Source organism: Ambystoma mexicanum, chromosome 10, assembly GCF_040938575.1.
Source record: "Ambystoma mexicanum isolate Mex_15411 chromosome 10, UKY_AmexF1_1, whole genome shotgun sequence".
Taxonomy (NCBI): Eukaryota; Metazoa; Chordata; class Amphibia; order Caudata; family Ambystomatidae; genus Ambystoma; species Ambystoma mexicanum.
The window spans coordinates 917,833,305-917,861,049 of NC_090932.1; the positions used below are offsets into that span (position 1 = coordinate 917,833,305).

Sequence of the window (27,745 nt, forward strand, 5' to 3'; positions counted from 1 at the left end):
GTGCCTACCTGCTTCCGGATGTAGAACATCATGGTGGTGTTGTCGGTGAAGATACTCACCCCCCTACCCTTGAGGGATGGGAGAAACGATCTGAGGGCCCAGAACACTGCTCGGAGCTCCAGGATGTTGATATGGAGGGACCTCTCCTCCGAGAGCCAAAGGCCTCTTGTGTGCAGATCTCTGATGTGCGCTCCCCATCCCTCCACGGAGGCGTCCGTCGTCACCATCTCCTGGTGTACCGGGGTCTGAAAGTCCTTGCCCGCCACGAGATGTGCGCGGGTGCCCCACCATCGGATCGCTTGGCGGAAAGCCTCGTTGAGCGGGATCCTGTCTTCGAAGCTGCCCGTCGCTCGTATCCAACGGGCATCGAGGAACTCTTGTAGAGGACGCATCCGTAGCCTACACAGGCGCACCAGGTAGATGCATGAGGACATAATTCCGAGCAGGGACTTGATGGATCTCACCCTGGCCACGTCTGTGGCCAGCAGGCGCTGCACCTTGCCCAAAATGGCCTTCGCCCTTTCCTCCGACGGCAAGGCCAATCGCGCCACTGTATCGAGCTTGGCTCCCAAAAACAGTGCGACCTGCGACGGGACCAGGTGGGATTTCGAGTAGTTGATGGAGAATCCCAGGTCTGTGAGAAGTTGGACGGTCTCTGCTGTGTGTTCGACTGAGAGTTCTCTTGTCCTTGCCCGGATGAGCCAATCGTCCAGGTAGGGGTAGACGTGGATCCCTCGCAGGCACAGCCGCGCCGCCACTGGTGCGAGGCACTTGGCAAACACCCTGGGTGCCAACTTCAGCCTGAAAGGGAGGGCCTTGAATTGGTAGTGCTGCCCCTGGACTACGAATATGAGGAACTTTCGGTGTCCTTTTAGAATGGGGATGTGGAAGTAAGCATCCTCCAAGTCCAGCGACGATAGGAAGTCATCCTCCTCCAGCTGTCCCAGCCCGTGCTGGAGGGTGAGCATCCTGAACTTTTGAGCCTTGATGTACTTCTTTAACCGCCGCAGGTCCAGGATGGGGTGCCAACCGCCTGTCTTCTTTCTGACCAGGAAGTACCTTGAGTATACTCCAGAGCCTCTTCAGGACGAGCTCGATGGCGCCCTTCTTGAGCATCGCACTTACTTCTAACAGCAGTTGAGGGATGTGATTTTCCTTCCTGGCCACGGGAGGAATGCGGGGGCACTTCTTTAGAAATTTGAGAGCGTGCCCACCGGCCAGGGCATCCAGCACCCAACGGTCAGTGGAGATGGACTCCCACACGCTGACTAACTTCACCAGCCGGCCTCCCACCGGTGTGCTCAGGTGGGGGCCCGACGCTACGGCCGGTTCAATCCTGCTTGGAGGCGGCCTTGCCACCTTGGCGACGATGAGATCCTCCTGACTTACCGCGTCCTCTGTAGGCCTCCTGCGACGAGGAGCGGGCCCGCCTGGCGGTACGTCGAGGAGCCGCCGCCGGATCCCTTGGAGGCACCCTGTCTGCCTCCGGCGTTCTGAAAGGGCGGCCGTCGTCGCTGCAACACTCCCAAGGCCTGAGCCGTCTCCGTTTCGGTCTTGATGGCCTGAAGTGACTCATCCACCGTTTTCCCAAACAGGTTGTTTCCGTCAAAGGGCATGTCCAAAACTCTGGTTTGCACATCCTGGCGGAAATCAGTTGCTTTGAGCCATCCCCGCCGTCGAAGGCAAACACTGTTGCCCAACTGGCAGAAACAGGTGTCAGCGATATCCATGGCCACCGTTATGGCGTGGTCCGATGCCTCCTCACCTTCCTGTAGGATCTCCGGGGCCTCCAACCTCTTGTCGTCCGGTAGGAAGTCCAGCAGGGAAGCGATCTTGTACCACAGCTCCCTGTCGTAGCGGGCCACAATAGCTAGGTCATTGGCCGCCATAATTGTCGTCGCCGCAGACGAGAGGACTCGTCGTCCCATGGCGTCTAGCTTCTTTCCCTCGCCGTCAGGTGGGGAGGTCTAAGTTGAGGACGACGCCCCCGCCCCCTTCTTCTTGGCCGCCGCCGAGACGACCGAGTCCGGGGTCGGCTGTGCCCTAAGGCACAAAGGGGCAGAATCGGGGACCCGGTACTTCTTCTTGTACCAGTCCCTCTCGGCAGGCATCGTGGACGGGTTCTTCAGGAGAGCAAGTCCCTCCTCCCAGATGTCGTCAATCAATGGTACCGCGAGGACCGTCTTCCTCTTGGCCTCGCGCCGCTGATAGAAGAAACCTTCCTTCTTCTGTTCCTCAGGGCAGAGCTGAAAAAGCTCAGGTGCCCTGGCAATTATGGTATGGAAGGAGCCAATTTCGTCGAGCGGGGAGGCCCAAGGGAGTGGTGATGGAAGGCCCATCCCGTCGTCACCACTGTCGTCATCCGTCCCCATCGTGGCCGTATCCGTTCCCGTGTCATCCCTAGGCTTAGAGGGAAGGAGGAGAAGGCTGAGCAGGCCGCGAGGGCTGGAACGGCGGGGGTTGGGAGGGGATAAATTCTCCTCCGCTTGTTTGGAGGACTCCCCGACGGGCCCGGTTCTGTTGAGTCATCAGTTGGGGTGAGGGGCAATCTCGTCCTTATCTCCGTGGATAAGGTTTGGATGGCCACCGAGTTGTCCTGAGGCTCGGGCGCTGGCTGCGACAGGCGCGAAGGTTGCTCCTCCTCCATGGGAGTCTCTTGGGCACCACCGTCGCTCTCTTCGGCCGCCTCCTCGGGGTTCCCCCCGTGGGACCGGACCTCCTCGAACCTCTTGTTGAGGCCCTTCACGACTTCAACCAGCTCCTCCTCAGAGGCTGTATTCGTGTCTGTGACAGCCACCACCCCCCCTCTTTTTCCACCGGGGTCTTCATGGGGGGTCTTACTGATGGGCTCAAAAGAGGATTCCCTCCGTGGTGGCAGGGAAATTCTGGGCCCCGAGGTCGCCTCCACTGGGGTAGCCTCCACAGGCTTCGCCCGGGCCGGCGCGACTCCCTCGATAGAGGCCTTAGCCGGGTGAATCAAGGCCTTCACCACTTTGGGTGCGCTTGAGGACTTCACCTTGGGGGAGGGTTCAACGCCTCGCTCCCCCTCGGCTGATCCCTTCGAGATCAGGCCTCTCCAGAAGCTTAGCCGGGTTCTCGGATATTCTCTTCCCCGAGCCAGAGCGTTGGCTCGTGGTTGATGGTGTCAGTGAAAGTGCGCCCTGTCTGGCAGTCGAGGAGCCCGACCCTTCGGCGCTCCCGGTGCCCTCAGACTTGCAGTGCTTAGCCTTCTGTTGGGCCCCCGTCGCCGGGGCACCCTCACAGGACATAGAAGACCGCTCGGACGATTTCTTCTCACCTGCTGGGCCCTTCTCCAGCCAGCTGGCGAGGCGGGTCCGACGATCTGTTCCGACAGGTTCTTGCAAAACGCAGAGTCCTTTTCCACGTGCGTCTTGTCTTCGTGAAGGCAGTAGAGACATCTCGAATGCTCATCCTCCATGAAAACATTCTGTAATCCGCATCCAGGGCAGTTCCTAAACAGCTTGAATCCGGGTGTCAAGCTTCCCTTGTCCTGGGCCATGTCCACGAGGTAGGCCTCAAATCTTCTGGAACCCTCCAAGAAGCGTAACTCGATTAAAACTTCGCCCTGTGGGACGTAGAAAATTCTGGAACGGGTCCCCGTTGATCGGAAGTAGAAAACGGTGGAGCTTGAGGCTCGATTGACCGAAAAAAATGAGATAAAACTCTTAGAAAAAACGCAATTGGCAGTAAAAGCTCGATAGCTATAGCATGAGGACTCCCAACGCTTGAACGTGCCGTACAAATCTGAGGATGGCTGCCAGGGTCGGGGTTTAGGGAGAGGGCAGTCATTGGCTGGGGGCAGTATGACCCAGAGACCAGCGATTGGCTACTACTAAGAAAGACAGATCAGAAACGAAACTGATACTGATTTTTTCTTTACCGAGGATTCCCAGCCTGACGACGGGGAATATTCATGAGCATGTGAATCCATGCCAGACCCCATGCTGGAGAGTAGACGGTAACTTTCTCCGTAACCGAGCAGGAGTATAGTGCCATTGCACTGGTCATTTCTACCAGAATTCTCTCAGTTGGAGCGATCTAGTAAGTTTGGGTATCATTTTCCATAACACCTGCCAATCCTCTTATGATAGTTCCTTCCCCAGGGTATTATGCCATCGGTGAATATACTTCATTGACTCTGTACTATTGGGTCAACCAGCAATGATTGCATATTCAAAATCAACACCTTGTAGCCAGGGTTAGAGGTTACGTACTTCTCAAATGGAGTTAGATCTCTTACTGCAGCCTTCTTAACAAGTGGGGCTAAAATCCAATGTCTAACTTGGAAATACTGGAACCAAGATGTTTCCAGAAGGGCAAGGTCGTTTGCATTGTATAAATAAGTTGATGATATTCCCCTGCAACATCCCTCTCAAATCGCTCGTAACCCACATGCCTCCACTCTTTAAATGCATTGGGATCGAGACCTGTCAATTGCGGATTATTAAAATAAGGGCGTGAGGGGGGGACGGGCACGTTAAGTGATATTTTTTAACCACTACGTCCCACGTAGTCTGTACTGTCCCCGTAATCTCACTGAGATGTATGTTAAGAGGTCAATCTTGTTTTAGCAAACACAGAACATCCCTGAGAGATTGGCCTCCCAACGCCTTCTCCACCTGTAACCATTGTTTCCCTGTGTCCCTCAGACCAGTCTTTTAGGACCCTTAATTGTGCAGCCTGATATGTAAAATTCGGGAGGCCTTACCCTCCCTGTTCAGTTGGAGTCGTTAATATGCGCTGGGATACCCTTGGGGTTTTGTTGTCCCATACAAACCTACATATCGTCCTATGCAGCTTCCGAATAAATGCCACTGGGACCTGTATAGGTAATGCTTGAAAAAATACAAAACCCTGGGGAGAGTAACCATTTTCACCGAATTGATGATACCTAACCAAGAGATGGTGAGAGGGAGCCCACTTTAATAATTGTGTTTCGATTCCCTTTAACAGGGGAGGATAGTTAGCCGCATATAACCTGTTTATCAAAAGTTATAGTGACCCCTAGTAATTTTATCCCTTCCTTCGCCCACCCCAACTGTGTGCTTTGTTTCAGAGATTTTACCTCTGCCGCAGATAGAGACAGGTCAAGACCTCCGATTTGGTGTTATTTATTATTAGGCCTGCCACTTTACCAAACTGCGTAAATTCCTGCATGGCCGCTTGCAAGGTACTGAGAGGGTCTGCCGCGATAAGGAGCATATCATCGCTATATGCCATGACTTTATGCGAAATCCCCCCAAACTCGATTCCCCTAATAACCTGTGTCTGATCTTCGCAAGTAGTGGTTCTAAATCGAGTGCGTACAATAGTGGTAACAAGGGACACCCCAGTTTGTTCCCATGTTGCAATGAAATGGGGAGAGATAGTTGCTCATTTACCAATAATCTCGCCGTAGTGCGTTTATAATTAGCTTTAATTTTACCCATACATTTTGGGCCGAACCGCATCTTTTCCATTGCAAGAATAAGAAAAGACCACTCGACCCGGTCGAAGGCCTTTTCCGCATCGAATGAGAAAAGGGCCACCGGAATCCCTTTCGTCTCTGTTTTCACAAGTATGCAACATACACTTCGGATGTTATCCTGCATCTGCTGATGCTTTATAAATCCAGTTTGATCTGAATTTATTAAGAGGGGGAACAGGTCTTCCATCCTGTTAGCTGAAACTTTAGTGTACATTTTGGCATCGACATTTATTAAAGCAATCGGACGATATGACCCACATTTGCTTGGGTCTTTGTCCAGTTTGGGGAAGGAACAAGTTACTTACCTGTAACTGTTGTTCTCCAGCATGGGTCTGGCATGGATTCACATGCTCATGAATATTCCCCGTCGTCAGGCTGGGAATCCTCGGTAAAGAAAAAACCAGTATCAGTTTCGTTTCTGATCTGTCTTTCGTAGTAATAACCAATCACTGGTCTCTGCGTCATACTGACCACAGCCAATGACTGCCCTCTACCTAAGCACCGCCTCTGGCAGCCATCTTCAGATTTGGAAGCACGTGAAGTGGCAGTATGACCAAGTGAAGAGCCGCAGAGGGGTAGGCGGGAGGGTTCGCATGTGAATCCATGCCAGACCCATGCTGGAGAACAACAGTTACAGGTAAGTAACTTGTTCCTTCTCCAGCATGGGGTCTGGCATGGATTCACATGCTCATGAATAAAGAATACATAGCAGTACACACATGCACAACCACGGGAGGTGGCAAAGGCTCAACATTAAGCATCACATCAACTCAACATTAAGCATCTTACCTCCTCACCAGGCTCACCTCAGGCGAACAGGTTGCGCAGCACTGCTTGGCCGACCCTGGACTCCTCCCTGGAATCCCGGTCGACGCAGTAGAATTTCGTGAAGGTGTGCGTCGACCTCCACGTAGCAGCCCTGCATATGTCCAGCAGGGGCACACCAGATAGGAACGCCGTGGTAGCTGCGATCGCTCTGGTGGAATGGGCTCTCGGACGGCCAGGCAGCGGTCGGTTTGCCAACCGGTGACAGCACATGATACAGCCGGAGAGCCATCTGGAGATGGAAGCCTTCGAGAGAGCCTTCCCCTGATTGACAGGTCCAAAGTTCACAAAGAGTTGTGACGTCTTCCGAAAACCCTTCGTGCGGTCCACGTAGAACTTCAGCGCTCTAGCTACATCCAGCGAGTGCAAAGTCCTCTCAGCCGGCGACGAAGGCGACGGGAAGAACACAGGTAACACCAAGGGTTCGTTGAGGTGGAAGTCCGACGGTACCTTGGGCATGAAGGAGGGGTGCGTCCTGAGCACTACCCTCGTGTCGTGGAAAGTCAAGTACGGGGCCTTGCAGGAAAGGGCCTGGATCTCTCCCACTCGTCGTGCGGAGGTGATGGCCACAAGAGAAGCTGTCTTCCACGATAGAAACTTCAACGGGGCCGAGTGCAGAGGCTCGAACGGAGGTCCCATGAGCTTGGTCAGCACCACGTTGAGCTCCCACGCCGGGGCCGGAGCCTTCACCGGCGGGAACGATCTGAACAGTCCCTTCATGAACTCTTTCACCAGACGATGAGACCACAAGGACGTCCGGCCCGTGGTTCTGGTGTATCGGGAGATCGCAGCAAGATGAATCTTGATGGACGCATGTGCCAGACCAGCTTTGGCCAGCGTCAGCAGGTACGGCAGTACTTGGGGAGCCGTAATCCGTAGAGGGTTAATCTTCTGTGCGTGGCACCAGACAGAGAACCTCTTCCATTTGTGTCCGTAGCATTTAAGAGTCGAGGACGCCCTGGCCTTTGCAAGAACCTCTCTGCAATCGGCCGGTATGTCGTATCCTCCAAACTCTAGTGCTGCAGGAGCCAGGCCTGCAAGTTCAGCGACTTCGGGTCGTGGTGGAGGATGGCGCCTCCTTCCCTGGAGAGTAGATCCGCGTCCGCCGGCAGCTTGATCGGCGGGGACGCTGACAAGTCCAGAAGGTCCGGGAACCATATCTGCCTCGGCCACGCAGGTGCGACGAGGATAATCCTGCACCGTGACCTCTTGAGCTGGTTGACGAGCCGGATTAGCAGAGGCAAGGGAGGGAACGCGTAGAGGAACAGGCCCTCCCAGGGGAACGAGAAAGCATCGCCCATGCTCCTCGTCTGGGGAAACCTGCTGGCGAACCTCCGGCACTTGGTGTTCGTCGCCGTCGCGAACAGGTCGATCTGGGGTGTGCCCCACCGTCGGAAGAGGCGATCCACCAGATCCTGCCGTAGTTCCCACTCGTGGCACGAGCGCAGCTCCCTGCTGAGTGAGTCGGCGATGGTGTTTTTTATCCCTGCCAGATGAAACGGCACCAGAAAAATCCCTTGGGCGACGGCCCAATGCCACAGGTCCTGCGCCTCCTTGGACAGCGCTGGGGACCTGGTTCCGCCCTGTTTCCTGATGTAAAACATGGTGGTGGTGTTGTCGGTGAAGATCCTCACCACCTTGCCCTTGAGGGACGGAAGGAAGGACCTGAGGGCCCAAAACACTGCACGGAGCTCCAGGACGTTGATATGTAGGGACTTCTCCGTCGGGAGCCAGAGTCCCCTTGCGTGCAGATTTTCGGTGTGCGCTCCCCACCCTTCCAGGGAGGCATCCGTGGTCACAGTCTCCTGGTGGGCTGGGGTCTGGAAGTCCATGCCCGCCGTCAGATGCGCGCGGGTGCCCCACCACCGTATCGCTCGTCGGAAACTCTCGTCGAGCTTGATCCTTTCCTCGAAGCTGCCCGTCGTCTGGATCCAGCGCGCATCCAGGAATTCTTGCAACGGGCGCATCCGGAGCCTGCACATGGGAATGAGGTAGATGCAGGAAGACATCATCCCGAGGAGGGACTTGATGGACCTCACTTTGGCCGCGTCGGCCACCAACATCCGTTGCACCTTGCCCAAGATGGTCCTGGTCCTCTCCTCCGACGGGGAGGCCAGAAGGGACACTGTGTCGAGCCTCGCTCCCAGAAACAGTGCGACTTGCGCGGGCACCAGGTGGGATTTGGCGTAGTTCACGGAGAATCCCAGGTCCGTGAGGAGTTGGACGGTCCTTGCCGTGTGGACCACGGCGAGCTCCCTCGTCTTGGCGCGGATGAGCCAGTCGTCCAGGTAGGGGTAGACGTGGATCCCCTCGCGGCGCAGCTGCGCCGCCACCGGTGCAAGGCACTTGGTGAATACCGTGGGTGCCGACCGTAGTCCGAAGGGAAGGGCTTTGAACTGGTAATGACGCCCTTGGACCACGAATCTGAGGAATTTGCGGTGCCCCTTTAGGATGGGAATGTGGAAGTAGGCATCCTCCAAATTTAACGACGATAGGAAGTCTCCTTCCTCCAGCTGACCCAGGACGTGCTGGAGGGTGACCATCCGGAACTTCTGCGCCTTGATGTGAAGTTCTTTCCTGGCCACGGGGGGGACGCGCGGGCACCTTCTTTGAAACTCGAGCGCGTGGCCCCGGGCCAGGGCGTCCAGCACCCAACGGTCGGTGGAGATGGACTCCCACACGCTGACGAAGCCCGCCAGCCGGCCTCCCACCGGGGTGCTTCGGTGGGGGCCCGACCCCAAGGCCGGTTCAATCCTGCTTGGACGCGGCCTTGCCGCCTTGACCTCCTTGGCGACGACGGCGGGGTCCGCTAGACTTGCCTCGTCCTCTGTAGGCCTCTTGCGACGACGAGCGGGCCGCTTGACGGTAGGAAGCGAAACCGCCGCCGGAACCTTTGGAGGCGCCCTTGCCTCCGCCGCTCCGAAAGGGCGTCCGTCGTTGCAGGACTCCAAGGGCCCGGGCCGTCTCAGTATCCGCCTTGATGGCCTGAAGGGAATCGTCCACTGTCTTCCCAAACAGGTTGTTCCCGTCGAAGGGCATGTCCAGGACTCTGGTCTGGACGTCCTGCCGGAAGTCCGTAGCTTTGAGCCATCCACGACGTCGAAGGCAAACACCGTTGCCCAGCTGGCGGAATCCAGTGTCGGCGATGTCCGTCGCCACGGTGATGGCGTGGTCCGAGGCCACCTCACCTTCCTGCAGGATCTCAAGGGCCTCCGCCCTCTTGTCGTCCGGCAGAAAATCCAGCAGGGGAGCCATCTTGTACCAGAGCTCCCTGTCGTAGCGGGCCACGATAGCCAAGGCGTTGGCCGCTTTAATCGTCGTCGCTGCCGACGAGATGACTCTACGCCCCATAGTATCCAATTTCTTTCCCTCGCCGTCCGGCGGGGAAGTCGATATGGAGGCCGCACCCCCCCCCCCGCTTTCTTCCTGGCTGCCGCGGAGACGACGGAGTCCGGGGTAGGCTGCGCCCGGAGGCATAGGGGGGCCGTGTCCGGGACCCGGTACTTTTTCTCGTACCGGTCTCTTCTAGCTGGCGTCGTGGAAGGGTTCTTGAGGAGGGAAAGGCCCTCATCCCAAATGTCGTCCAACAGAGGCACTGCGAGGACCGTCTTCCTCTTGGCCTCGCGCCGCTGATAAAGGAAGCCTTCCTTTTTCTTCTCCTCAGGGCAGAGTTGGAAAAGCTCGGAAGCCCTGGAGATCATGGAGTGGAAAGATCCGATCTCGTCGGGCGGAGAGGCCCTGGTGGGAGGCGACGACGGAAAATCCTCGTCGTATGCCTCGTCGTCCGTACCCGTCGCTGCCGTGTCAGTCCCCGTATCATCCCCTCGGGTGGACGGGGAGGAGGGCTGGAAGGGGCGCGACGGTTGAAAAGGAGGTGGTGGATGGATCCTTCTTTTCTTGGTAGGGGGAACACCAGAAGGTCCCGGTTCTGGATCCCCCGACGGGAGAGGTTCCTCCGTCGGTAACGGTAGCCTCGTCCTTATCTCGGAGCATAAGGACTGTATGGCCAACAAAATGGCCGCCGAGTTGTCTTGCGGCGCTGGCAGAGGGGAATCCGACGGGCGAGCAGGGGCCCCGTCGGTATCCTCGACGATGTCGTCGTCGTCACCTGCGTCGGGGTCCATTCCGACGGGCTGGCCTTCTTCCACGCCTAGGCCGTGGCTTAAGACCTCGATCAGCTCCTCTTCTGAGGTTGAGGCCGACTCTACGACGACGCCCTGCCCCCCCTTCTTCCCCACGGAGGGTTTCACGGGGGTCCTATCAATGGGCACAAAGGAAGACTCCCTCCGAGGAGGCAGGGAGATTCTGGGCCCTGAGGTCGCCACCACTGGTGCAGCCACCACAGGCTGAGCCAGGGCCGCCGCAACCGTTTCGATAGAGGGCTTGGTCGGATGGATCAAGGCCTTCACCACCTTAGGTGCGCTCACCGCCTTATCCTTGAGGGAGGGGGCACTGCCACGCTCCTCCTCTGCCTTAGAGCTCGACCGGGGCCTCTCCAGGAGCTTCGCCGGGTGCTCGGCCTTCCTCTTACCCGACCCAGAGCGTTGGCTCGTGGTTGATGGTGCCGGGGAGGGTGCGCCCTGCCTGGCGCCCGTAGAGCCCGACCGTTCGGCGCTCCCGGTGCCAGCGGACTCGCGGTGCTTGGCCTTATGTTGGGCCCCCGTCGCCGGGGCGCCCTCAAAGGTCTTAGAAGACCGCTCGGATTTCTTCTTCTTCTCGCCAGACGGGCTCTTACCCTCCAGCCAGTTGGCGAGACGTTGATGGCGGTCCTTCATGGTCCGTTCCGACATGTTGCCGCAAAACGCACAGTCCTTCTCCACGTGCGTCTTGTCCTCATGAAGGCAGTAAAGGCAGAAAGAGTGTTCGTCCTCCTTGAAGACGTTCTGCAGCTGGCATCCAGGGCAGACCCTGAACAGCTTTCCGGGCGTCGAGCTTCCCTTCTCCTGGGCCATCTCCGAGACAGGGCCTGAGAAGCTTCTGGAGTCCTCCGAAGTGTAGCTCGACGAAATCTTCACCCTTGAGGGGCACAGATGAATCCGACACGGGTCCCCGTTGATCGGATGTAGGATCGGTGGAGCTTGAGGCTCTTTTGACCGAAAGAATCGAAGTTTTTTGTAAAAAGCGCGAAAAAATAGCACTAACGCTCGAGAGCAATAGCACGAGGATCCCAACACATGAACGTGCGGTAAAAATCTGAAGATGGCTGCCAGAGGCGGTGCTTAGGTAGAGGGCAGTCATTGGCTGTGGTCAGTATGACGCAGAGACCAGTGATTGGTTATTACTACGAAAGACAGATCAGAAACGAAACTGATACTGGTTTTTTCTTTACCGAGGATTCCCAGCCTGACGACGGGGAATATTCATGAGCATGTGAATCCATGCCAGACCCCATGCTGGAGAACAGTACTATTTTCGCTTCTTCAATGGAGGATGTAATACCTCCTGATTGCACAAAGGAGTTATAAAACTTTGTCAATTTTGGGGTCAGAATTTCGCTATAGGTTTTAAAAAATGATGCCCGGGTAACCATCGAGTCCTGGGGATTTATTCACTGGTAATTCACATATCACCGAATTAACCTCTTCTTGTGTAAGGAACAAGTTACTTACCTGTAACTATTGTTCTCCAGCATGGATTCATATGCTCATGAATATTCCCAGTCATCAGGCTGGGAATCCTCGGTAAAAGAAAAAAAAACAGTTTCTCTTTAACTTACAAACTGTATTTATCCTCTAAACCAATCACAGCACTCTGGGTCATACTGCCCCGAACCAATGACTACCCTCTCCCTAAGCCCCTCCTCTGGCAGCATCCTTCAGATTTGGCAGCACATAAAGCGGCAGTATGACCAAGAAGAGCCGCAGAGGGGCAGGAGGGAGGGTTTGCATGTGAATCCATGCCAGACCCATGCTGCCTGGTGTGGCAACTACCGGCAGCTTGACCGGAGGCAATGCAGACAGGCTGAGACGGTCCGGGTACCAAATCTGCCTCGGCAGGGTGACCAGTCACTGAGTTGATTCATGACTTGCAGCAGGAGAGGCAGTGGAGGAAACGCGTACAGGACCAGGCCATCCCACGGGAAGGAGACTGTGTCCCCCCCCGTGCTCCTCGGCTGGTAGAACCTGCTGGCAAATTTCTGGCATTGGAGTTTGCCCGCCATCGCAAACAGATTGATCTGCGATCTGCCCCACTTGATGAAGATGCTGTCCACCTGGTCCTGCCGAAGTTCCCACTTGTGGCAGGAGCGCAACTCCCTGCTGATGGAGTCGGCGATGGTGTTCTCGATTCCAGTCAGTTGAAAGTGGATGAGGAACCGCTCTTGGTTGACAGCCCAGTGCCACAAGTTCTGTGCCTCTCTGGAGAGTGCAGGGGATCGAGCACCCCCCCCGCTTCTTCCTCTAGAACATCATGGTGGTGTTGTCCGTGAAAAACCTCACCACTGTGCCCTTGAGGGACGGAAGGAAAGACTTGAGGGCCCAGAACACTGCCCGCAGCTCCAGGATATTGATGTGGAGATCCTTAGCCACTGCCAGCCACAGGCCTCTGGTGTGCAGACGTCCGGTGTGGGCGCCCCAGCACTCCAGGGAAGTGTCTTTGATGACCGTCTCCTGGTAAGGGGGGCTTTGAAACACTGTGCCCCTGGGCGAAGTTGGAGTGTACGCCCCACCATCTTATCGCTCGACGGAACTCATCAAGAGGGATCTTGCCCGTGAAGCTTCCTGACACTTGTATCCAGCAGGCACCCATGAATTCCTGAAGAGGACGCATCCACAATCTGCAGAGTCGGATCAGGTAGATGGAAGACGACATCATGCTGAGCAGCTACTTGATGGTCTGCACTGTGGTGGTCTTCAGTGAGAACAGCCGTCGCACCTTCCCCAGCACAGTGGCTACCCACTTCTCCGAGGGCGACTCTAGGCAGGTGAGCGTTTTGAGCCTGGCTCCCTGGAATAGATCGTATTGCGATGTTGTCAAGCAGGACTTTGGATAATTGATGGAGAACCCCAGCTCCGTCAGCATCTGGACAGTCCTCTCCGTGTGATCGACAGCTACCTCTCTCGACTTGGCCTGGATGAGCCAATCATCTAGGTACGGGTACACGTGTATCCCTCGCAAGCGTAGATAGGCCGCCACTGGTGCCAGGCACTTTGTGAACACCCTGGGCACAGACTTTCGTCCGAAAGGAAGGCCTTGAACTGGTAGTGTCTTCCCTGCACTACGAAGCATAGGAACTTTCGATGTTTCCTTTGAATGGGTACGTGGAAGTAGGCGTCCTCCAGATCCAGCGACAAGAAGTCTCCGTCCTCCAGTTGGCCGAGCATGTGCTCTAGCGTGCCCATCCTGAATTTCTGGACTTGAGACACTGCAGATCTAGGATGGGCCTCCACCCCCCCTGTCTTCTTTCTGACAAAGTAGTATCTGGAGTAGACTTTGGGGCCCCAGAGTCGTCTTGGAACTAGCTCTATCGCCCATTTCTTTAGCATGGGCCGTACCCTTTGCAGGAGCTGGGGGATGTGCTGCTCCTGCCGGGTCACCGCAGGCATCCACAGACACTTCTGCAGAAACTCCAGGGTATGCCCGTGGGCGAGAGCGTCCAACACCCATTTGTCGGTGGAGATCTTTTCCCAATCCTGGATGAATCCAGTCAGCTGGCCTTCCACCGCGTGGCATGGGTGGGGGCTCGACGTCCTGGCTGGTTCAGTCCTGCGTCGGCACCTGTGACAACGGCGCTGACCACTTCCACCGAAAGTCTTGAAACAGCCTCTGAATCTGCCAGACTTCCCTCTGGAGGCGCGAAAGGAAGAGAAGTTCTGTTGGAGAGTGCCCAGGGCTGGGTCAGTCTTGATGGCATGCAAGGATTGGACGGCCTTCCCGAAGAGGTTATCCCAGTCAAAGGGCATGTCCAGTACCCCATTTTGGACCTGCTGGAGGAAATTGGTGGTCTTCAGCCAGCCTAGACGACAAAGGCAGACACAGCTTCCCATCTGTCGGAAACTGGTGTTGGCGAGGTCCACCGTGATGGCATGGTCCGAAGCCACTTCCACCTCCTGGAGGAGTGCGACCGCCTCCATCTGCTTGTCGGCAGGAACTCCAGAATTGGGGCCAGCTTGTACCACAGTTCCCGGTCATACCTGGCCAGGATCGCCAGTGCGTTTGCTGCCTTGACGGTCGATGCCACAGAGTAGACGACCTTTCTCCCCATGGCGTCTAACTTCTTCCCCTCACTGTCTGGAGGGACTGAGGACGATGACGAGGGGTTAGATGATCTCTTCCTCGCAGCCTCCGACACCAATGAGTCGGGCGACTGTTGCAACTGTAGGCACGTGGGTGCGGACTTCGGCCCCCAGTACTTTTTCTCCAGCCTATCCCGCTTGGCCGGGGCCATGGCCAAATTCTTCAACAGGGCCAGGCCCTCCTCCCAAACGTCGCCCAGGAGGGGCACTGCCATGATTTTCTTCCTTTTGGCCTTGCGCCTCTGGTAGAGAAAGCCTTCCTTCTTGGTCTCCTGCGGTGTCAGCTGTAAGAGCTCGGACGCTCTGGCGACCATGGCATGAAATGACCCCACCTAATCCGGTGGGGATGCCCTCTGCTGCGGCGATCCGACCGTTGTGACAATGTCGTCATCCGTCGTTGTGTTTGGGTCCCTTGGGGGGAGGGCACGTGGCGCAGGTGTGTAGGTTGATGCAGAGGCATTGGATGGCATTGCCTCTTTTTTGCCAGAGGCTGATACGGGGCCACGAGCGGAGTTGGAGCAGTAGGACTACTAGGCCCGCGCTGTTTCAGCTGTCGTTGTCCCCCTGCTGGAACGTATGCGTGGACTCCCGGTCATTCTCATCTGAGGAAGAAACATCTTTGTCCTGGGGTACGGCCTGCTGGCCTGAGGCCTCCTCGCCCCTCCTTTTTGCATCCCGAGGAGTCAGAACAGGGCTCAGCAACGGCATCTTCTTTTCCGGTGTCTTTTGCACTGCCCCAGCCGAGGCCTCCCCCCTCGTGGGTAGGGACACCCTGGGCGCAGTCTGGGCTACCTTCACTGGGTCAGCCCCTTTGGCTTTCTTGAGTTCGGCCGCCACCATCTCGATCGTTGACATTGTTCTTGTGCCGCCTGGGCTTGCTTGGGCAGGCCGGCTGCCTTTTCTTCCACCCTAGGCTTCTCAGGCCACTCCCTCAGCTTTGCAGGGTTAGCCGATTTCCTCTTAGAGGAGGAGCTGGAGCGATTGCTGGATATGGAGGAAGATGGAGAAGGTGAGCGTGCCCTGCCCATCTTGGGAACCGATTGTGCGACAACCCTGACGTAAACAGACTTGTGGTGCTTGGGCCCCCACGGATAGAGCGCCCTCAAAGGACGTAGAAGCCCGTTCCTCAGACCGGCCGGTCCTGGGTGTGGCATGCCCCTGCTTGCCGCACGGGGTGGAGGCCTTGGCGCTGAGCCACGCCACCAGTCTCCTGTGACAATCCTTCATCGTTCTTAGAGTACCAGAGGCAGATTTTACAATCTCCTTTGTGGGCCAGTTGAAGACAGTAGAGGCACTGAAGGTTTGTCCTCCATAAACACGTTCCACAGTCAGCATCTGGAGCAGAGCTTGAAAAGGGAGCTTGCCTCTTTCTTCTCTTCCGACATGTTCGGGCATGCGGAGTAGGCCCAATGGTCTTCTGGAATCTTCGATGAAACTTCGACAAACGGATACCTGCTCGTCGGTCGATGGAGAGAAAGAGCACACAGGCCCCGTTTGACAAAAATAGGACTTTAGCTCGAAAAGACTTAGAATAGCTCACGGAGTAAAAATCGAGGACTCCCAACACTTGAACGTGAGGTAAAAATCTGAAGATGGCTGCCTGAGGAGGGGCTTAGGGAGAGGGCAGTCATTGGCTGGGGGCAGTATAACGCAGAGCTCAGCGATTGGTTTAGAGGATAAATAAAGTTTGTAAGGCATGTGAATCTATGCTGGAGAACAATAGTTACATGTAAGTAACTTGTTCCTTTACCTCTGTCCGCCCTCCATATATGGGTCTCTTGGAGCATCAACAAGTCCAGTTGGTGGCGCCCCAGTAGTCCTTCTACCTTCCTTCGTTCGTTCCTGTGCGTTATTGAGCACCCTAACATTCAATGTTAAACACATGAATTATGTGTAGGTAAGTCTAACCTCTGTGGGGTCGCTATATGAGCTAATCTGCCTAATATCACATTTACATACTGCTACACCCCGAATGGATTCCCCCCCCACAAACTCCCCTGTTTTCCCCCTCCCCTTTCCCCGAAACACTTCTCCAGAACGTTCCCTGGTGTGAGACACAGAACCTAGCGTTACCCAGGGAGGTATATCCCCAGCTGTGAGTCACCTGTTACCCCAGTGATGAGTGAGGGGTAGAGTACCACCCCCATCTGTTACCTGAACAGATGAAGTCTCCATTCCTTTGTGTTTCTCTGATTTAGCCCGTGTCTAGTAGAGTCCCTTAAATGCACCCTCATTTCACTGATTTCGAAGTTGGCCCTCTAAGTCTGGCCCTCCGTCGTCTCTCTGTGCGCCTTTATGTTTTCTCATTTTTTGCTCAATTGTAGACCGCTCCCCAGATGCAAGATGTTTGGTGCGTCCTTCCGTCTCAACCACAGCCATCGCCAATGAGCACATTCCAGCTTCTTCCTCTATTTGGAGCAATGCCATACCTGCTTCTCTAGATGTTATTCGATGCTCCCTGCCTTCCAGCGTGAAGAAGAGGCCAAATGGAAACATCCATTTATACCTTATTTCACGTGCCTGAAGGGTTTTTACCACTGTCTAAATGTTGCTGCATTTTTGGAGGGTGGTCATTGATGATTCCTGATAAAGTTGGATTTCTACTCCATTGTATGCTATTGGTGCAGACAGTCGCGCTACTCTTAATATCTGCTCCTTCTGTGGGTATGAAGAGCATGCTGCCAGCATATCTCTGGAGCGAGTGCCAGGTTACAGACTCTTCGGACCTGTCCGTGGACCCTGTTGAGTGGAACAGTGGTTGTTTCCTCTCCTACGAGGTCTGCAAATATCTGAATTACTGCCCCTTTAAGTTCTGTGTCAATAACTGATTCCGGGAGATTCTTAAGACGAATATTAGAATGTCTGGAGCAGTTCTCCAACTCTTCACATTGAATCTCGAGATTATGTAGAACTCTGGCTAGCTCTTCTATTGCAATGTCAAATTGTTTGCTGTCCTCAACAAGGCCCTGGATTGTCCTTTCATTTGCATCTACTCGGTCCCCCAGAGCAGAGATTTCTTTGCCAAGATCAGTCAATGACAGTTTTATTTCTGCGGTAAACTACGTGAATTGAGTTTGAAAAGAAGCAGCGAATGTGTCTTGGAAGTCCTGGAAGCTCTTAGTAAAGTCTTCTCTTCATGCTGCCATATCTCGGCCCACAATAGGCGAGGGTAGAGGGGCTATGTGTTGATTGTATTGTGGGCAGAACACTCTCCTCTTTACAAGGAACTTCTCTTTCAGATTGAGCAGTTTGGGCTTTGAACGTTCTTGCCCCACGGGGGTCTGCTTGTTCCTACCCTCTGGCATATGCGTACAGCCCTTACTCCTACACAGGTCCTGCAATCTGTACAGTGGACACTTAATTATCTAATCCTAAATGCAAAGCTTTCTTTCCACTGACTAATCACCCTGCCAGCCGGGCCTTCCAGCTATTGCATGATTCTAACGCAGGGTGTTTTTTGCTCTGTTTATGCCTCTTTTCTCTCCCGGTACTTACTGCTTCTCTGCTACATTGGGGGCGCTGATCCTCTTCTGCCACACGGAAGCCTCTCTCATTGTCCCTCGCCGGTCGTCTCAACTCGTGCCACTCCAACTACTTTTAGATGTTATGGGCGTCAGCCCAGGAGAGTCCACTCGAGCAGTGGTTTCTGCCGAGGGAAGGAAATCTGTTCCGCCACCTGGATAGCTCCCAGTAGCGTATCTGTGTCCCACTCTCTGCCGATCACCATGTGCCACGCTCGGAACCTGGGGCGACAATATCTCAGTTAGGTTGCCTCCTCAGCACCGCCAGGGGGGGTCCTCTCCCTTACCCGCCATATTTCAAGTGGTGCACGCAGGTCTTCCCAGCTCTGCTTTCTCGAGCTGGAGACGGAGAGCCCGCACGTACAACCTTATAGTGCGCAGCCATCTTGGAATCCATTATGCCTTACTTAAAAGTATATAGGCCCTTACTTACTTTGAACTGCTGATTGCCTTTCTTAAAGGTCTACTAGATTTCATACTTAACCTACAATTGTATTCTACTCTTCTGAAACGAATCATTGGTAAACTGCCTATTCCTGTATTAGAAATAGTGTTAGAGTTTATATAACAACAAGGTTTTACTTACCTTGAATTGCTGCTGCCATTTCAAAAGTTTAACCTTGGGTTGTGCTTACCTTGAATGGTTTAGCGCACTTCTAAAACAGTCACAGAGTTCTTACTTATCCATGAGTAACTGAATGCCCCCTCAGAAACGTATGAGTTATTTTACTATCTTTGAACCGTGTTCTGAAAAGTAATAGTGTTGTAACTCTATCCATTCTTAAAAAGAAGGATGAAGTGATTCGTGAAACTGAATAACACCATAGGTTATGACCAATAGGGTCTGCTGCCCTTGAATTACTTACTGTATTCTAAAAGGTGTAACTAATTTGGTTTTACCCCCAAAGAATAGCATGTTGCCATTCTAAATGGTAGGTGATTTGTCATATAAATAAAAATCTAACCTAACACCTATCAAGATACTGTTCCAACTATATGAATACAACACTCTAAATTTATGAGGCCAGTCTGTTACCAATATTAGGCACAAAAACTCTGAAACGCTTTGAAAGTACTGAGAGTGGAGGTGGAGGTGGGGGGGGGGGGAAATCGCAATTTGAGATTTCTGAATGCCAGTGAATCCAATATCTTAATATATGCATTGCAATCTGTGCCCCGAAGCACTGGGCGTAGATCCAACCATAGTCCCGATGGTGAGAATTGGGAGAGTGAGGCATTGCTTATATCCACAATAAAATTTCAAATTGCCCCAATAGACAGGGATAAAATTAACTTTCCCTTGGCATCAACGTTACCCCTCCACACCATGTATTAATTGCCAAGTCACCATAACAAACACTGTTATATAAAATAGAATCCATCTGTGTCTTTTTTTGAGGTCCCTACAATAAATATCCTATAGGCATAAATGTGCGGCTAGGTTTACAGAATAAGGCTGACTTGTTGGAATACTGTATGGTGACACCCAAACATTGTAAGGGCAATCAGAACGCTGTGGCAGGGGAGTCTGCAAATCAGACAATGTCAGGTAATAATTGATGCAGATCAACTGGTTTGGGACTACACAATGCTCATCTCTTGATATTAGGTAACCCACCTTTTAATATAGGCCTGTACTACACAAGTTTGTTGTGCGACTGAGCAGCCAGGCTTACCTAAGAGGGGTAATGTGAGCAGTAGAATGAAATCAGTAAAAACAGGTATCCAAGTAAACACTTAGTCAGATTATAAATGTTTTTTTAATATATAAACAAAGATATTTAAAGTATTTTTAAAAAGCAGCAACTGATAGCAACATTAATCCCAAAAGTTAGGATTCAATTTGTAACAGAAGCAAAAAGGCAGGCAAGTACTTTTCATATGTTAAACATCTTCCAGCACATAGAGTGACATCATTTAAGGTCAGTAATAAAACTTATTTTTTACCACTGTTGCAATATTGAGTTATAAGGAGAGAAAGTTTATAGTTCTATCAGAACATACTTTGTACTTCGAAAAACAGTTTGATTCTCCCAGAGGGATGTAGGCAGTCTTTTTTCCCAGCAATAATAGTGTTCAACAATTAAAAGGGAACAAGCACTGCCAAAGCCAATAGGTTCAGAAGGGGTCATTTAGGGAGCCAGGCCAGCCAAAGTCAATAGACTAGTTAAACGTTCTGCTGCGCTCTTCTTAGAAAATGTTTTAGCAAAGTCAATAGTTCAAATAGAAAATCACAGCAACAAAAGAGGAGTCACCTTGAAGAAGCACAAGCTGAAAGGCCAGTGCAAGTGGAGATGAGGTCAACTCTAAAGAGGGTAAAATAGCACTCCAAGGTAAGAAGCACCACAAATGACAAACATGTACCCCAAACCCCACAGTACCTGTGAAATGAACAATGAGTTCCAGCTGTATGCCTTCCTGTAGCAGACCCTTGTTCCTGGTCCTTAGGGAGAGGGAGAGGCAGAGAGAGAGGCAGAGAGAGAGGCAGAGAGAGAGAGAGAAAGAGAGAGAGAGATTCAGCAGCAATTGATTCTCCTTGATTCAGCAGCTCTTTGTGGTTTTGGCGCCTTTATCTCAGCGCCAAAGAAGAATGAATAGGTCTGGTTAGAAGCTACTGGATCCCTCGATACTGGACTATGGCAAGGGGGACTCTGGATGACGATTTCCTGCTTCTGTAGGGTCCTCTGGATGTCCTTGAAGTTTTGGCCGGATTCACAATTCAGAAGACAATGCACTCAATGATGGTCAGGGGTCCCCAGGTATTGGGATTCTGCAGCCTTGGTAAGTCGCAGCAAGTCGGGTGTTGCGCCAAAATGAATCTCGTCTTAATGCTAGTTGTTCCCAGCAGCCCAAGGTAGGAAGTAGTCCCGCGCCGGCCTTCACAGTCGAAACAAAAACCGAGTCATCACAGCTGTAGGGCTTCACCGGGCACTTGACGGTCCAGGAACTCTTCTTTTAAGCAAGTTCCCATTAATTCAAAATCACCCAGCAGGGTGGCTGTACTCCAAGACAGCCAGCCGGCCAATCAGAACTGGTTTCACTCAGGCACACCTAAAGACAAAGCAAAGGGAGGTTTTGGGACCCTTCCTCACTTCCTGCCTTTCCAGACACATTGCGGCCTAGGCGGGATTCAGGGCTGAAGCCCACCAAAGGCAAAATACACAAAGGATTCAAACCTGATTCAAAGCCCAGAAGAAACTGACAAAAAAGAATTCAGCCTGCAGATATATGGCATAAGGTAGTAAAAAAGAAACCACTGCCACCAGCCATTCACGCAAGTTAATGTAACAAAATGTTACATGAGGAGTGGGATAAAGGAGTTACTATGTCACCCCCCAGCACTCCACATAAGGTGGTGTGTACTGGACTCACAAAAGAAAAGGTAATTAAGACAGGGGCCATCTAACTATTCTTGAGAACAGTAGTTCTCCCAAAAGAATGTAGTTAAACATTAAGAGAAGTCCAAAGGACTTCTCAGAGGCACTGCACAGAAGGTGCTGTGTGTCGCAATGCAAAAACCAGATGCCTATTGAGGTTATCAGACTCCATTAAACAGTAAGAAACACAAAAATCCTAGTCAGAAAAAACACATGAGTGAGAAAAAGTCCCACTCACTGAGGAGTTGAAATTAAAAAGCCTCAAGTCCAGCAAAAGAGCTGGGGTCTTTAAGGTTAAAGGGAATTGGCACAGAAATGAAATGTCTCCCTAAACTACACAGAATGTGCGCTGTATATGATGGTATAAACCTGTGCTGTGAGCAAGTGTGATGACAGCCTGCCTCTGCATGTCCGGTTTAAAATTTTACAGCTGCACTTTATGGTCTCTCATGATGTTGGTGGACTCATGGAGCATTCAGAAATTGCGTGGAGACCTCCGTAAATTAGGAATGACAACATACAACTATACTACTCTTTTAGTGACTTCAAGGTATTACAAGATTTCACTTTCATTATACCTTGTTGTCGGATTGCTCAACATTGAAGGATTCAATTAAACCATAAAGATAGCACAGTTTACCTTTTTTCTTCTTTTAAGAGCTTACGCAATTTTTCAGCGCTTGTCTCTATTTTCCTCTCTTTTGACTTCTCTTCTTTTTCAGATTCTTTCTCTTTTATCTCCAAAGATTTCTTTTTCAAACCCAGTGATCACAACAACATCATTATTAGGTGATAGTTTAAATACATCATACGCGAGCCCGAAGCACCCAATCCCAATCCCAAACCCCAAAATGCCCAAGACAGATTCCATTCAAAAATGAATAACCAACGAATAGGATTGTGAGGCAATGCGGCAGAACAGGATGAGCACCATTGTACAATTTGTGTTCCAACAAAAAAGACAACCGATTACATTGTGAACCGTGTCCAGCACCACAGAACACATGCACAGTTTAATGGTTCACAAAGCAGATTAGCATTTACCGGACAAAAGCAAATGCAGGAAATTATATAACAGTAGCGTTACAGGAAAACAAAAAACACCATCAGAAAAAATAAATAGGACGTTAGTTCATGAAAACACGCCGTAGGTGGTAATCCCAGTTGCAAGGAATTTGTTAGTGAATATGGGATTAAGATACAAACCAGTCGTTTACCAGACCACATTGCCATTTGAATTGCAGTTCATGGTGAAAATGTTAAATATGGTCCAGTTCGTGATGAGCAGCAACACGGTCACAGGAGCACCAGTCCAGTTCAAAGAAAATACACACAAGAAAAATATATCATCAGTATTACAGGAAACGCATAGACAAAGTTAATCATGTCAATAAAATGTAACAAACCTAATCAAGATTGAAAAGTGCTTCTTTGGAAGTGTAGTCAGGAATTATATTTAATACCACTCATAGGTTATGCATAAAAATTAGGATTCCCCTATCCCAATGTCATTTAGCTAAACCTGCATATTTACTATACTGCTACTCGAGCCTATCACAAATGAGTCTGTTCGTAAATGCAAAACAAAATAAGTGCGCTGTGGCCGAGCATGCACTAAAAAGAGTTGGCTAAAACCAAAGGAAAGCAGTACAGAAGTTTATAAGTAAAAAGAAAAACTGACTACAGAACATGCAACGCCTCATAAAAGGTTGATTATGCCAATATACCACCATTCACATATGAAAGAGGAAATGGCATTGTCTGGAACATACAAATACATGGAATAGGACTGAATCATCAGAAGTACTATCACATTATATATAACCACAATTATAAAAACAAAACTATGCTTGAAGGTGCACAGGCCAAAGCATATAACCTTATTTGGAACACCTAACAGTAGTTCTAGGGAAGTCAAAAACAAGAGTTACTTTTGGATTACTTACAGCAATACACGGGTAGTAGAACATAACAGTTGTACCTTGACGCTCGGCAAGCAATCACAGTAATTCAACTGGACAATATACTTTTCAGAACAGTGGAACAGTGGAACACTTATACCAGGAACAGTATAAACCTATAATTCTGATTCAGGATAACAGTTATTCTAGGAGAGTTTGATCTTTGGGTGAAATGTTTAATTACAGTTGTTTTTCAGTTCACAGATGAAGAGAAGCAATAACTAACTTATTTAGGGATAACACAGTTATACTCAAGCTAAGTAAAACCTATATACTTTTGTAAGGAGCTACCAACAACCTACAAGGTAAGTAAGACATAGGCAGACTTATTCTGGACAGGCTAACAGCAAGTCAGGGGAAGCAAGTCCCAATTAGGATAATTGTAGGAGTGTCCCTAACGGGAATAATAAAGTGAAACCAACAGCATTACTTTTGGGAAGAGGGGAGGCCAATTCACATGTAAGTTAACCTATCTACTTTCTGTTAGAATGGCAAGACAGTTTCTAAGGAAAGTAAGACTTTGTGAATATTTATTTAAGAAGGCACACAACTTATTCGAGGTAAGCAAACCCTATATATACTTTTCAGAATGGCAGACCATATCTAAGGTAAGTAATAATTTTTTGTAACTATTCACTCAGAGTTTAAAGTTACCAACTAACTCTTTTACACGTAAGTACACTTTCAACACTTGTTCTCCTTTTCAAGGCAGACCCTTTAAATTATCTAGCCTTCCCAATTCTAGTACATAAGTTCTCTAGTGGTCTAGGGGCCAGCAGTAGGCAGGTTGGGAGAGGGCTCAGTTGCAGGCAAAGTCAGAGTACCTAAGGGAGACTGGGCAAACAAGTAGTTCACTTTGAAAGTTAGTTAGGGTCCAGAGACTTCAGTGAAGACACCCTAGGAGGATTCCAGCACTGGGCCTGGGTGAATTGGACGACAGACCTCCCAATCACAGTAGCACCCAAGGACACACAGGAATAACAAGAGAATGAAGATAAGTAAATAAAGTGTCCCTGTATTATACACTGTTAATGGTACCCTACGGTACATGCATATATGCTGTATATTTTTGTAACTTACTGTAACTACTGCTTTTTGTAACATGTTTAAGAGCATGTACCTGTATATATGCTATATATTTTTGTAACTTACTGTAACTACTGCTTTTGTAACATGTTTAAGAGTATGCGCCAGGTTGCCCCTGGGCCTGGTTTTTTGCGCTTTATAAATAAAATAAAATCAAATACCCCAGTGAACACAGAACATTAGCACAAAAGAAGTGTTGTAGCAGTAAGATTTCAGATTATGCAGCCAAAAACCTGGTCGAAGGATTCTTTTGTGTAAAAGACGGAAGACTTTTGGAAGGACTTTTGCAGCAGGGATCATGGAAGAAGGCTCCAGGCAATATTTTCCTTGTGGCTGGATGCAGCTCTGTGGATTTGGCGCCTTTTTCAGAAGCACAGAAGACAGAATATTGCTGGTTGCTTTCTCGTTGTTTGTGTTGGTGAGAACTTTCATTTCTGTGCTAAAATCCTCCCACCTTAGAGGCCACCAGCTCTTTTACTGGAGTTAGGACTTTTTAATTTTAACGCCTGCTTGAGTGGGACCTTTTTCTCACTCTCTCATGTGTTTTTCCCAGATCCGATTTTGGTCTTTCACTATTTTTGGAGTCTGATAAACTCCACAGGGATCTGCTTTTTGTATAGTGACACACAGCACCGTCAGTGCAGTGTCACTGAGAAGTCCTTTGGATTTCTCTTAAGGTTTAAATACCTTTTCCTGGGTGAACTACAGTTCCCAAGAATAGTAAGATGAAATGTATCTTACTTACCTTTTCCCTTTGTAGGTCCAGCGCACACCATGGTATCAGGTAATAATATCGCCATAAATATGGTCTCCGTAAATAATATCGCCGGGAAAATGTCATGGCGATATTATTTGGGTGACCATATATATGGGGACGGGCAAAAAAAAAAAAAAAAGAATTAAAAAAAGTTTGGGGGTTGCGGGGGTGTCCCTCGCATGTTCCATGCAATAATGTCGCCAAAAAAAACGTCCATTTTTCGGCGATATTTTTGCCTGGCGAGATTTTTGTGGCGACATTATTACATGGAACCCACACCATTTTATGGGAAGTGTTATCCTACTTTTTCCTGTAACATTTTTTGTTACCTTCACTACTTTAAATGGCTGGTGGCAGTGATTTACTTTTTCCTATCATTGTGCTCTTCTACCGCAGGCTGAACCCTCAGCTGCAGTACAGCACCCATGGGTATCTTTTTTGTCAAAATGGCCGAGCGTTCTTTTTTTGGCCTTTTCTGTTTGTGAGGGTCTTTCTTGGCTTTTACTCTGTGCATTGAGACAGATTTGAATCCTTTGTGTGTTGTCCCTTTGGTGGGCTTCAGCCCTGAAGCCCGCCTTGGCTCCAGCATGTCTGGAAGGACCGGATGTGAGGGGGAGGGGGGGTGCCGAAACTCATCTGTCTGTCTCTAGGTGTGCCTGAATGAAACCAGTCTTGATTGGCCAGCTGGCTGTCCTAAAAGGAAAGCCACCCTGCAGTGTGATTGACAGCCTAGGCTGTGCATGAATAGGAAATCTTGCTTAAAAGGCGAGGTTTGTGGGACTACAGGAGAGTCGACCACTGGAAGAAACATCTGATTAAGAAACCGTGAAGAGAAGGCTGCTGCAACCTCCCGGACCTTCAGTTGCCCAGTGAAGCCCTGCTGCGGTGTGTAATGGTTTATTGATAAGCCACCCTCAACACAGGGTGATCCCTTCCCTCCCCACTCACGTGGTTATGCAACTGTTTAACAGATTCTTTTTTTAGCCCTATCTCAGACACATATCATACCCCTTGCATCCCTATCCCCTGAGCTAACAATGAGCCAAGAACCAGGCTGGTGTACATGAAATATATTGGTATTTATTTCAATTAAAATTAATTGAAATTAGCACACAAAAAACACTTTATCCGTGGCACAACACAATCAACTTCTCTCAGCATAAATAAATCACAAAAGTGAGTTAAAAAAACACAATCACAATTATTCACTTACTGTAAAATTCCCTTCACAAAATAATTACACTGATCAATAACGAAAGCATTTATGTACTGTTGTGCTATTTTAATTCTCCTGTAGGCTTAAAAGTCTAGCAGTAAGATTTCAAGATTGGTAAAAATACATATGGCAATTATAATTCTGCCCACACTTTTGATTTAAAATAAACACAGGGTGATTTATCGCTTTATCTTTCAGACCCCCCCTTGCTTTGGTCTAGGTTGGGAAGTCAGACAGAAAAATTGGAATGCTTTCGGGAATTTTGGATTTCCGACCCACCTTACTGAAAGGCTGGTGTCGGGGTCAGTGGGACAACAAGGATTACCCAATTAATTTATAGACTATAGTTTTCAGCAGACACTGGGAAGCGAGCTTTGTTAGTTTCCAATTTTAACAAAATTCACCCCGTAGTGTTCTGCCAAATGGGGGAATTACTTATATTTTTGGTTACATAGGCTAAGGATCTACATAGTTTTGCCCCCCTCCCCACCCAACATAAAGGGAAAGACTTTAAGGCAAGCAGACTCCCCCATCTTTTGGTTTCCCAGGGCTCAGTTCTACTTACATAGCAAGCATCTGTTTAAGGTTCAGGAAAGCCAGCTGCATCCCAGGACACTCTGGAAAGATAGGGCCGGGGTCTGGTCACTCCACTCTCAAAGATGGCCTCCCACTCTCCACCATAGGACACAGTCAGCTTTGAGGGCTTCCTAGAGATTGACGCTCCATCCAGATGCACGCTCAGCAATCTCCTCTGGTGTCTCCTTACAGCTGTCAGATGGTAAGTTTCAGCAGCCTTTCTGATGGTCTCCCTCTTCTCTCTGTCCTCCTGCCTTTCTCCTTTTCCTGTCTGTCCCCGTCCTAGTGCAGTCCCCCTTATATAGCAGCGATGACGCCACCAATTGTACAATCTTGGGGAAGTACCCTGCAATAATCCCTGCCACTAGGATTGGACAGTTACTATTCTCTCTCCTCTCTACCCCAGCCTCCAAGTCAGGATTGGTTTAGGGGTCTGGAGCACCATATGGCAATCACCCCTTTGATCTCCTTTCAAATTTTTTGGCAAAAACTAGTTCTGTATCTTCATAATTTTGCTAGCAACTACCATACTAAACATTCTGATGTAGCTAATCATGGAGAATTAGATAAGCTGACCACCAAATCCGTACGATGTAACAGGTCCATGTGGCACATTTCTGTTTTCATAAAAAGCACAACAGTTATGAATATGTAAGTTATTAAGCACATCCCCAATTTAATTCTCCACCCGCTCACCAACTCTC

The 27,745-nt window shown here is 50.5% G+C and overlaps 1 protein-coding gene across 4 annotated transcripts in view; it reads right to left on the minus strand.

Moving 5' to 3' along the window:
• Positions 1–27,745, minus strand: part of TTC14 (tetratricopeptide repeat domain 14) — a 252,101-nt gene that overhangs the window by 22,153 nt on the left and 202,203 nt on the right. For 2 of the 4 annotated variants that reach the window (XM_069618672.1, XM_069618670.1), the window contains one exon: positions 22,086–22,195. The exons of the other annotated variants lie outside the window; for them this stretch is intronic. In XM_069618672.1, the coding sequence (XP_069474773.1) occupies positions 22,086–22,195 (110 nt within the window). The remainder of the gene's footprint in view (positions 1–22,085; positions 22,196–27,745) is intronic. 4 annotated transcript variants of the gene reach the window in all.